The following is a 13,142-nucleotide window of genomic DNA, read 5'->3' on the forward strand; positions in this document are numbered from 1 at the left end:
CCTATGCTTGGCCGTGGAGGCTGTCAAGAACGGTCCACACACATCTGAGTGAACTCTTTTAAGGATCGCTTGTGTTCAACTGTCCTTATCATGAAAGGTGGATTTGGTGTACTTCCCCAGTGTACACCCTTTGCATGTATCTCTCTGATCTAGTGTACCCTTGGGAAGTTCTGTAAAAATTTGTTGCATGATCTTCAAAGCTCCGTGGTGCAAGTGACCCAATATTCTATGCCACAACTCACCAATTTCTCAGCTCTGGACCTTCTCTGCTTTTTTTCTCAAAGCAATACAGTCTTCTACATCCAATTTGTAGAGGTTCTTCACTTGAACCCTGATCCACTTCACTTGTCCTGAGGCTATGTGACAAAAGAAAGCCTTTCCTTTCCTAAATATCACATCGTAGCCACGATCCTCCAACATAGCAACTAAAACCAAAGTATTCTTCAACCCATAATATACATGACATCTTTTAATGTGAGAGGAGAACCAGACTCCCTCTGAAAAGTAACATTACTGATGTCAGTGGCGTTATACCTTCCATCATCACCCATTTTGATGTGCATCTGGAGGTCCTTCTCCTCCAAGTCACTGAAGAATTCTTTGTTGCTGGTCATATGGAATGAGGCTCCACTATCATTAGGGGATTTTTGAGGTCTAAAATGGGCCTCCTAAGAAAATTATAAAATAATAGTGGAAATAATAAAATAAGATTACATTACATCATTAAATTTTAGAGGGAAAAAAGGAAAAACTATTTTTTCAACTCGTATTTTCAACTTATCTCCCTATGGGGTTACTCAAATTTTGAGAGAAAACACTCGTTAGATGAAGAATTTGATTCCTCATCCAAGGAGTACCCATGTTGCATACTTTCAATGGACCTTGCTACACGAAAAATGAGGAATACATGAAAAATATGACTGCAATAACATTTTTTCGTGTATTTCTCATTTTTCATGTAGCAGGGTCCATCGAAAGTATGCAACATGGGTGCTCCTTGGATGAGGAATTAAAATTTGCATCCAATAAGTACTCCTACTCGAAATTTGAGTAAAAACTTGGGGAGATAAGTTGAAAATACAAGTTGAAAAAATAGTTTTATTATTTTATTATTTTTTAATATTTTTACTTTTTTACCCCAAAAATGGTGAATCATCCCCCATGGTTGACATCATCATCTTGAATCCTATTAGTTCTTATAAAGTTTATTTTGGTTTTACAATTTTCTTAGGAGGCCCAGTTTAGACCTCAAAATTCCCCTAATGCTAGATACCACACACTACCCATCACTGATGTCACCATGCAAGCGATGAGGGTGAAATCTAGCTAGAATTGTGAAGCAAGAGCTTCACTTGCTGCTCCTCCTGAGGGCTTCGTGTCAGCCTTTTTGTGCGGACACTTTGTGGCATAGTGTCCTAGCTCATGATAGTGAAAACATTTAATCTTCGACAAGTCCTTCTTCTTACTTCCCTAACTAGAATATGATTTGGAATGGGATGAATTCCCTTTCCCTTTCTTCGTCTTTCTCTCTAGCGTTCCACCGAATCTCTTCTTGCACCAAGTCGGACCACAAATGCTCCCACTCTGGTAGCTTCTCCCTCCCATTTACTGAGTCTTGGTAATTGTGCTAGCTCTTGGGAAGGCCTAGAAGTGTAAGGCTGACCATATCATCTTTAGCAACTGTAACACCAACACTTCCAAGCTCATCATGACATTGGGTGAACTTGGTCAAGTACTTTGTTATTTGTGTCACCCTTCTCCATCTTGATTTTTCTGAGCTTGTCCTTCAATGCCATCTTCCTGAGGTCATTATTCTTTTGAAAAATATTTGTCAAGGCCTTCCACATTGCATATGGAGTCTCCTTACTGTGGAGGTTCGAGACAATATGATCTCGAACTCCTTCTAGGATAGTCCTTCTCGCCTTTGCAACACATTTTCTCCACTCTACCAGATCTTGAGGATCAGTTGTTGGAGTCTTAGGAATATATTTGTCTATGAATTCCTTAAGCCCATTGTCTTCCCACACTACCTCCATCATGTCCTTCCAAGCAATATAGTTTGAACTACCCTCAAGGGAAAATTCAAGCCTCAATTAGTAGAACGACATCGTGTTGGCTGTGAATTATGATACTACAAATTTGATTTCACCTGCAAAAGACAAACTCATATTCTCTTCTTTTAGAGTGATTTATGCTATGATACCATGTATAAATTCCTTGTATCTTCAAACTGCTAATTGTAATTTACTAAAATAATAGACTTGAATCTACTCTACTCATTAGTGGAAACAATTAAACGATTGTGAAATCATGAAGCATACAAGAGAAAGAATTCAATCAACGCATTACACAATGATTTCTTGGGGAAAGCCACAGCTAAAAACCCATAATATCTATACATTTCGTTAGTCATAAAATATGAGAAGATTATAGTGCTTTGCTCAAGCCCGAACAACCTTTGCACTATCTCTATCTGTCTCATTGCCTCCTAGACAAGCCCAGGCCAATATTTAACCAATTTTCTACTTGAACAAGTCCCTATTTCCTTGCATTGTTTCCTTGGGAATTAGCCCCCTACTTATTTTTGAAATTCCTCAAAGGAATTGCACAATCCATCATAGGCCTTCCTCTAACTGCATGCACCACACGTACAATTCAGATGATTATACAACTGATAGTACATTGTCCTTGAACTCCAATCTCAACAGGGTAATAGTTAGATCTGATATGCATGAGTTATTTATGAGTGAATCATCAGTTAATTGGTTGATCATTGCTGGCAGCACCACACTACTAGACCTCCCACTATTTCCTCCAATAGTTGGAACTAAGTTAAATGATTTTAACTCAGTTAAACTGAATTAATTAATTACAACTCAAAATAAACTCAACCAGGGCTCCTATAATGTAGGAGACACTCTACATGACTCAAGTTAGACCATTAACTCGAATTAACTAAGCCAACTAATTGAAATTAACTTAGATAACAAATACAAGTTGTCTTATGATGTGGAATTAATATTTTATTCCTAATTTAATTCAAGGACAAAATTAAATTAGGATTTTTTTGTTGCATTTTCAACAAGGTGGGGAAGACTAAATATGCTTATGGATTCTTTGGAAGAAAGTGAAGTGGCCTAGGTTGCAAGTGAAGTTGGAGCATATGTTAAATTCTCAATTGAAGGATGAAGAGCTCAGAGTAGAAAAGATGGAAGTTCACTATTGTGAACTTGAACAAGGACTAATCCTTAGTGAAGATGAGGACGAATAAGTTGATGAGATCCAAGAATCTCATTATTTTTAAAATAATGAAATGTTTGTAAATGAAGGTCATGTAGGTGTAGATGTTGGAGAGTTTCCTCATGAAGGAAATATCTAGGAAATTCCAATTAATGGAATTGTGGATGAAATTCTTATACCAAAGCACAGAGACATCCTTGGAGAGGAGGATGAAGATAATGAGAAACTTACTATAAGTCTCATGAACTATTGAGGAAGTTCATATCAACATGAATATTTGATCTCTGAAACATCAAATGAGGCCATGCGGCCCTATCATTTTTAACCTAACAAATTGTTATATTTGTAGGTTTTGGTGAAGATGGACAATCATCTACATTTGTCAAAGAGATAGAGGAAAAGTAGAATTTGAATTTTGTTCTAAGTGAAGAAGAAGAATGAGTGTCTTTACAAAACATTGAAGAAAAACATTATCATAAACCTGTGATGAAGGAAGATGAGACAATAATGTCTCATAAAGTGATTAGGACATAGCTGGATCAAGAAGATAGCCAAAAGGAGGACAATGATGAAGAACAACATATGAAGGAAATTCTCATAAGGGATGATGAAGGTATTATGTCGGAGGAGAGAGATATGGACTTTGAGGAAAAAGTAAATATGTTGGAGGAATGGTTGGAAGAAGACACAAATTTTGATTATGACATGAACGCTACAAATTTAGTTCAAGGTAATTTTACTTATTTTTTTGAGGAATTGAATTTCTTAGAAGAGATATTAGAAAATAAAAGGGTGCATATTCATTATGTAAAACTGAAGTTAGAAGCCAAGGAAATTGTCTTAGAATACAATAATGAGGAGGAAGTTGCAAGGCATGAGCAACAGATAGTGAAGTAGGTGTATAAACTAGAATTTGGTAAGAGTCTTGAAACTCTTATGCACAAGGAAGATATGCAGTAGAAAGTGAGAGATGAAAGAAAGTTTCAGTAGTTAAGAACAAAATTGGATGAGGAAATTGATAGGTTGTGTATGTTGAGGAAGAGGATGATAAGAAGAAGATATAGAAAGAGGAAAAGGACAATCAACAACAAAGTATAGCTAAATGAGAATCTTTCCATCAACAAGGAGAGTAGATGAGAAAAACCTAGGATTTGGAAGCCTAGAAAAGTGAAGGCAACATCAACAATAGGACAAAAACATGCAAGGGAGAATGGAAAAATACAACACAAAGTTTGGGATCCTAGAGGATTTGGGAATTGATGACACATAACCATGAGGTCGTGAACTTTTTCTACCTTGGGAGTTTGATGCAGGAGCATTATAGCTTCCCAAAACTAGTATTGAAGAAAAGCTCTAAAAGGGTTTTCAATATTGAAAATGAATTATAGTTCCTTATTTGTAAATATTCTTAGTTTATTTTAATTATTATAGAATAGTTTTAGAAAAGTTGTGGATAGGAAATATTTTATCCATAAGGAAAAAGAAAATCTGCCTTGAAAAGCATGAGAGCTTTAGGGAATAAATCATGAGAGATTTAGGGAATAATTAGGGATTGATTTAGTGATCTATGAATTATCTGTAAACTGTCGTGGATATTCCATTGGAGAGTTCATCACAACATATCTGATAATATTATATTAAAAATTTGAAATTCTACACTATTACAGTTTTATTGAATTTCTAAATTTCTAGATTTTGTTGCAATTAGTGCATGCATGTGAATGGAAAATATGCAAAAAATAGAGAATGGAAAAATAAAAGCTCAAAAACACACATAATACACAAGATATGTTATGGGAAACCCTTTCGGGAGAAAACCAAAATGGAAGGTGAGGTCGCTCCACTCTCTTTCTCTGTCTGAAAATATGGTTGTAGGTACAAAGAAGTATGGCCTATGGCCCATAGGTTACTACAGTGCACAAATCCTCTCAGTGTGCTCTACCTCCTATCCCTCTTGGATATTTTTTCTCATCTATGGAACAAATGCACTCGAAAGAATGGAATACATCTTCCTCCTAGTGGCCCAGTTATAACACAATGCAATAGCCTACTAATGGTTAAGTTTGACTACCTCAACTCTTAACCAAAGTTAGAATACAAAATATTTTAGAGTCTTTTACATCACAATCGTGTGGCTAGCCCCTTTTCCATGAATAATGGGGGATGACACGACATTCTCTTGAACCATGGTGGTGAAAATAGGAAGGTCAACTTCTGAGTGGCATAACTTTCACATATGGACTCCGATTGGCACACTTCTTGTGTCGTTGGAAAGATATTTGTGTGTAGAATAACATGAAAATGTGTGGTGCTAAATTAGCAAAGGTTTACCCCTAAAAAATGTCATTTGATGCCTCAAAATGATCCCGAAAGGTTTTAGACCTAGTTTTGCCAAATTAGGTCTCACTGGTAAAAGAGTCCCATGAGCTAATTCCTCCACTTTTCCCATCGAGATGGGTGAAAAACAATAAATATATATATATATATATATATATATATATATATATATATATGCATGGAACATTATCGTTAAATATATTACAATGACAATGATTCGATCCATGACAATGATTATGTAGGTTACCTGAAGATATAAGGTTTATTTTTGGACTTTTATGAACGGATATGTATTTTTTTTGTTAATATTCCTTTTAAAGATTTGTCCAATTTCTAATGAATTGAGTTTATTAATATAATATTAATCAACATTTATAGAAAATAATATTTAAAATGTTAATTAATTGATAAAATATTTAAAAGTTAGTTGATAATATAAATTAAATTAGCATTGTCTAAATATTATTATAGAGTTTTTGATTGGAATTTGGGAAAACATGGACACTCAAGTTAACATATAATAACTAAATTATAACAAATTAATGAAATTCCTAACAAAAAGTTTATTAAACAGATCTGTAATAACAAATTAGGATACCATGTATACTATAAAACGTATATTATAAAAGTAGAAAGCAATAAATTAAACAAAGTCACATTGTTAAATTAATATTCTTATGTTCCTTTCTCACAAGTAGATTAAATAAGGTTCCTCTCTCTTTGAAAAGATCTATCTTAAATATGGATATACCAACCATTGATAAGGATCAAGTTTGGAGTTAATATGGATAGTAAGTACACTTGCATTTCATACTGGATTTTCTTGAGCTTTTAAATAGGTTTCATCGTAACATATACAATGGGATATTGACTACCACAGGCTTGTAAAACACCATCATAAACCTATCAAATGACGAACTCAAACGTTTTTTTTTTTGTTTTTAATATTCACTCACTCAACATAACATTACATTACATAATGTTTTAGAGCACCTCTAGAGAGGGATCAAGTCTCTTTTTACCTTAAAGGACATTTGTATGTGAGGAGATTTGATCTTTTTGGAGGTTGGTAGATCTGGAGTTAAAATAGATCTATGTTCGTTTAATTTCTCCCTTTAAATAGGCTATATTACACATGAATACCGTGGGTCGATACCATGGGTTCTCGATATCATAGGTCATATTTAATTTTATTTTTATTTTATTTTACCCAAATTAAAATGTTTACATTATCACATTAATCTTTTTATTTAATTTTATTTATTTGCATAATTTAACTTAGTCAAAATATTTAACATTATATTACATCTCTACCACAACACAATAAAACTTATTATTTTTCATTTTAAAATAATCACTTTTTATAAATTAAAATACAAAACAAATTTTAAAATATCTATATTCATAAAAACATCTCACTATTATATTAAAAAACAATATTTAAATTAAAATAAAAACCCAACTTTAAAATACCTGTATTTCTGGAAGCATCCCCGTATTATATGCGAAAACAATATTTGCAGCAGCTCCAATTGAGTTAAAAATTTTGGTGGTCTTTGAGCCTGAAATTTCATAATCTCTTGATGGGTTGTTAAGACCTGCATATGCAACAAAACACATTAATAATAAAAACCAAAGCTTTATTTTTTGGTTTAATTGGAAAAATATAAGGGATAAACAAATACCATCTTTTATAGATAAGACAATAGTAATAATGATATATATGAGAGTCAATAGTGTGGAAACACCAAGCCATAACCGCAAGGCTGATAAGTGTGGAATGCTAAATGCAAAAAGACTACAAACAATTCCAGTGACTGTAATGCAGTAAGGTAACTTCAATATTCCCTCCTTGTCGTAGAAGGTATATATTGCCTGCACACAAAAATCAATCAAAAATAATTATTCGTAATTTACTATTTATAAATTATTTTAATTCATATATATATATATTAAAAATTATATATATATATATATATATTAAAAATTATATATATATATATATATATATATATATATTTTGTAATTCTATGTTTTATTGTAATATTTATAATTTTTATTTTCATAAATGTTTATGTTTTATTGTAATATTTATAATTTTTATTTTCATAAATGTTTATATATATGGTAATATTATATATTGTTATTTAAATTTAAGAATTTTGTTTATATTTTAAAAAATATCAATATTATAGTTAAAATTATAAAAATAAAAATTTAATTTAAAATATTAATAAAATAATGCACTAAATGGTACATTATTAAGGCACTCTATTGTTAAGGTATTTTATTGAACTTATGACTTCACATCAATGAGTGCCTTAATAGAGCTGTGATCACTATCTATCCAAAACCTGGTGGATTATATATATAGAAATGATATTCCAAATCTTGCTACTCACCTTTATAGCTTCTCCCGCCAAAATAATAAAACCAATATTACTCATGAAAAGGTTCACATATTGTAAAGCCCATGTGAAATAATACATTTTATCACCTACAATATACAACAATAATTCTTAGTCAAAATTCTAATTATATATATACAATAATTCTTAGTCAAAATTCTAATTATATATATACAATAATTCTTAGTCAAAATTCTAATTATATATATACTTTTGCTCAAAATTATTTCTAAATAATCAAGATACATTCAAAAATAAAAAACTAAAAAATTATTTACAATTAAAAAATCATTATTAATCATAAATATGATATTTATCAACTACAAATAGTAAAAAAATGAATATTCTTGTACATGAAGAAAAGGTTATGCATAATAGATTCCCTAATATTAATATGCATGAAAAAGAAATAGCTATACATCATAAATTAAAAACAGTATTGTACATGGAGGGAGGGAAAGGGTTATGCATAATAGATTCCATGATATTAATATACATAAAGAAGAAATGGCTATACATCATAATTTCATGACACTAATATAAGTAAAATAAATATAGTTAAAATATATAAAAGAAAATAAGTTTTTTATATTAAAATTTTTAATTAATTTAAAATCTGTTTTATTTTATTATTAAAAATAATATTATTATTAATATATAAATTTGTATCATTTAATTATATTTTCTTGAAAACAAATTATTTAAATTTTTTTTAAATACTTAATATTTGAAATATTTGAAAGAGATATTCCATTCATCATAATAGTAGACCAATAGAATAATTAATTATAAAATCTGAAAACATTTGAATAAATAGAATGATTTAATTGATGAAGCTTTTAAATGTTTTATATATAATTATAAAAAATTTAGATGTTTTTTTGTTTTATAAAAATAATATTTAATAATTATTTTTATTTTTATTTTTATTTTTATTTTTAATAAATGCTATTTTATGATTTTTTTTAGATTTAGTTTGGATGTTCTATACATGGATAGGGTGTTAAGGGAAAGGGAAAGTTATAGTTCACTAGCATAGATCTATCAAATTTCTTCACATCCAAGTTTCTTTAAAGTGCAAAATACAATGTGTTATTTTTCATCATTTAAATTGTATTTTTGAATGTTAAATTGAATATTATATAGGACCACAAAATGATATAAACATAATTTTTTTAAATGATATATAATATATATGTAATTGACATTAAAATATTTTACATAACATGTACATAGAGACAGCAAATTAAAATTATTTTTTTATTATTAATATATTTTTAAGTATATGCCAATATTAATTCATATTAATATAGTTCGCTGTAACCCGCATTGAATATATTTTTGTATACCACATTAAAATATTTTATTTTAACAATTTTTTATATATAGATATATATGAAGTTGATATCGACATAAATTAGTTAACATAGATCTTCAAATTATTTTTTTAAATCACAAGTATTTTATTTCTAATTACTTTACAACATATTCATTTTTTTATTATTATAGCCGACACTATTTTTCTATTTAAAACATAACTTTTATTTTTATTTTTATTTTAAAGGGGATAGATGGATAGACAAACTTACACATCCCCTCATATTGGGTTGTAGAATGAGCCTCTCAGCTCAATAGGTTTATATTTATCCACTACTTGTCTAAACTTAGCTTTAAGAAATGGGTTGGAAGGTACCCTCATCACTCTCATCGCTTGCATTGTGAATAGTACTAAATGGAATTGGGTTTTAATGAGAAGATAAGTGAATAGAGGCTTCTGCACCAACGATATCCCTATAGGATCTATTAATTTGGATCACCCCCTTTCCCACATCATTGCCCTCATCATTGATGCAGGAGCATCCGGACTTAGCCAGCAATGTGATTGTATGTTCACATGTTGTGGCTAACAAAAGATGGATTTTATTGACCTGAGTGGTCAAAATAAATTCTTAGGAGAGAGGGTTGGATCTCTCGAATTGATCTTTACTTCAATTATTGTAATAATTAAATCATTGTATTATTTTTACAACGGGAGATAAGTGTTAGGATAGGTGTGTATCAGAGCTTGAGAATAGGGATTTAATAGTTGAGCTAATAAAAATAGAGATTGAGTTGTCAATGTTGTTAGGATAGGATTTGATCCATAAAAGAAAGGAAAAAATGTAATGATAGAGATTGATGGAATAGGAGAGTGAGTAAGCGAGAGATTGAGAGAGAGAGAGAGGATAGGTTTGAGAGTGAAACAGAGCTCAGACAAATGTTGTAATCGAAGGAGAGGACCAAGACTCTGTAATTTCTATTTTATTGAATAAATTGATTAAGTGTGGGGTTGCGTATTATTCCTGGTGTGAAATTATCTTGAATTTGTGCATCGACATTCTAGACCCTAATCGGGTATTATTTTCTATTTATGCATTTTATTGATAAATCACAGTCGATTTGCATTAAGGGTTATTCTCAGCTTAAGTGCTAAACTTTGGTTAAAACGTATTTATTAAAAGCGTGTATTAAGCATGTGGGCAATATTGCCAAGTGGCAAGCAGTATCTTGCGTGCTTCAGAAATGGTAAATGGTATTTCGTAATTTTACGCAAAAAACCTAAGCAAGTGACACGTAGCATGAGAAAACCAGAAATCTCACGCGCCCTCGATCTGATAACAGTCATGCTATAATTCATGCGAGATTGCACGATAACCGTTGGATCAAACAGGACAGATCGACGGTGGAAATCAACCGGACTATCTGGCAAGCAGATACGACACAATATCCGTTGGATCTGAAAAAGCCAAATCAACAGTGGAGATTGAAGCGCTCGGGGAGTAAGAAGTCAAAGTAGGATCGACAGTGATTGGTTAGGCAAGCGAGACCCTCGAGAGGGAATACATATACAAAATATGTTTAACGCGCAGCTAATTGGTTTTTAAGTGAACCATTAGTCCAATTCTAGACTACCACATCAATTTTGGTAACCATCCACATCAATCATGAATTGATTTGGGATAAGTTTCTTCTTGTCATAACTTTTTCCTATCTCTATTTGGTCTCCCTACCTTTGATTTGGAAACCTCTTGGTGTCAAATTTAATTCTTGGACTACATTTGGCTATCTCTTCCTTCATCCTCCCCTTTCTCCTTAATTTTCCTAATGCTCTTCTCATTCATTTTTCCTCTTGGTCTATGCCTCATGTTAAGGTTCAAACTTTCCCTGTGACTCTATCCTTCCCATTCTTTCCAGTTCAAACCCCCTCCATGGCTCACTCTAACTCTAGACTTCAAAGGAGCCATGGCCACCACAATCCCCTTTTAAAGCTTTATTTCTCATTGAATACACTACTTTTTCCTTTTGAACTCAAACCCCCCTAAAAATTAGAGAAGATATTGAAGTTCTTGAGGCTAAAGCTCATGTAGAATGTTACTACATCCTGGATGAGGAAATAGACGAGGAATTCAGATAATGGATCTCAAGTATGAGTGTAACATATTATCGAATTGTTAACATTTAGTGGAAAATGAATACTTTTATGGGAAAGGTTCTCATTGAAAGGAATGTGACATATAATGAGATCCTACTTTTCCTAGATGCATTGCAAGTTTAGATTCAACAAGTACAAGGTCAAGTTTCAACCATTGCTAAGAGGATTCTAGGTCTGGATCATTAGAACATAGAACCAACATGCATGCCTATATTGCAGAAGATGCTCCCCTCACTCCTTGGCATGCACAATTATTTATTTATCTTGACAATGTCTCTAAACGTTAGTATCATATATATCTCTCAGTATAATCTGAGGCATATAGGTGATATTTACTACATAAGTAGTTTGATTTTCAATGGAATTGCCATTAAAAATTTCTCGCATACTCTTTGGATGAAGAAAATGTTATACCCCTACTAATTTGGGAAACTGTAGAAATTTACAGGGTAAGTTCCTCAGACAGAACACCAAAGGACACCGCTCACAAACAGATCACAGATCAATACACCAGTACTTTTGACGTGGTTAAAACCCTCAAAGAGGGAAACAGTCCATGGCCTGAACCAACACGGCCACTTCAGGCAATTTATTAATAAAAGAATGAAAATTTACATAAGCTTATCTCATGGACGATTAACCTACAAATGACCCTCCATGCTCTTTAAATAGAGATCATGGACCAATCGGGTGTTAAGCCACGGATCAAGTGTCGGTAATACCGAGGAGAGAATGAGCCGTCGGATCACTAAATATCGTGACCGTCGGATTGTAAGTTACAAAATGTACATAGTAAAGAAACACACTTTACCTAACTCTATACTAGACCAAGTTATACTTAACTATTTCCTATGTGTCGGAATATCCTAACATCCCCCCTTAAGAACAACTTGGGATAGGATTGAAGGATTTACAAATATGACACAATAGGAGAAGGAAGGAGGCACTAGAGCCTATCCCCCCTTAGTGACAACTTCCTGAACTCCAACCATAAATCGAAGTTTAGTGAACTTCGCCTCTGTGAGAGCCTTTGTAAAGATTTCTGCAACTTGATCATATGTTGAACAATATTGCACTTCAAGAACATGGGCGTGAATGAGCTTTCTGATGAAGTGCATGTGCAGTTCAATGTGTTTGTTGCGTTGATGTTGGACTGGATCTTTGCATAGTTGAATGGCACTTTGATTATCACACCAAAGTGTAGTTGGATGATGCTGCTGAAAGCCAAACTCTAACAGGATCTGGCGAAGCCACAAGGCTTCCTTACTAGCTTCTATGGCACCACGATACTCTGCTTCTGTTGAAGAAAGCGAATTGGCACCTTGTTTCTTGCAAGCCCATGTAATAGGCCCTGAACCAAGAGTGAACACATAACCTGCAGTAGACTTCCGATCATCAGGGTCACCAGCCCAATCGGAATCAGTGAAACCAACCAATAGAGGAGATGCTTCGGCATTGTAATGAATCCCAAATTGAATTGTTCCTCGAACATAACAAAGTATTCTTTTAGCTGCTTTCCAATGACTTTCACGTGGGTTTTGCATAAACCGAGCAACAAGGCCAACAGCAAAGGAAAGGTCAGGATGAGTATGGGTTAGATACAAAAGTTTTCCTACAAGTTCACAGTATAAGGTAGCATCAACTTTAGGAGAAGTACAAGTGACTGAAAGTTTGACTCCAGACTG

General features: G+C 32.5%; 1 protein-coding gene across 6 annotated transcripts in view; it reads right to left on the reverse strand.

Annotated features, from left to right (window-relative positions):
* LOC149151937 (putative proline transporter 2) overlaps positions 1 to 13,142 on the reverse strand; it is a 45,891-nt gene that overhangs the window by 13,064 nt on the left and 19,685 nt on the right. For 4 of the 6 annotated variants that reach the window (XM_089439181.1, XM_089439183.1, XM_089439182.1 and 1 more), the window contains exons 4-6: positions 7,980 to 8,074; positions 7,263 to 7,452; positions 7,051 to 7,175 (exon numbers count right to left, since the gene is read on the reverse strand). In XM_089439181.1, coding sequence (XP_089295307.1) covers positions 7,051 to 7,175; positions 7,263 to 7,452; positions 7,980 to 8,074 — 410 coding nt within the window. The remainder of the gene's footprint in view (positions 1 to 7,050; positions 7,176 to 7,262; positions 7,453 to 7,979; positions 8,075 to 13,142) is intronic. The other 2 variants (XM_089439185.1, XM_089439184.1) reach the window with 2 other exon arrangements.

Source organism: Pinus tabuliformis, chromosome 9 (genome assembly GCF_031772625.1).
Source record: "Pinus tabuliformis cultivar Carrire ecotype Pingquan chromosome 9, CPIR1, whole genome shotgun sequence".
In the NCBI taxonomy this organism is placed as follows: domain Eukaryota; kingdom Viridiplantae; phylum Streptophyta; class Pinopsida; order Pinales; family Pinaceae; genus Pinus; species Pinus tabuliformis.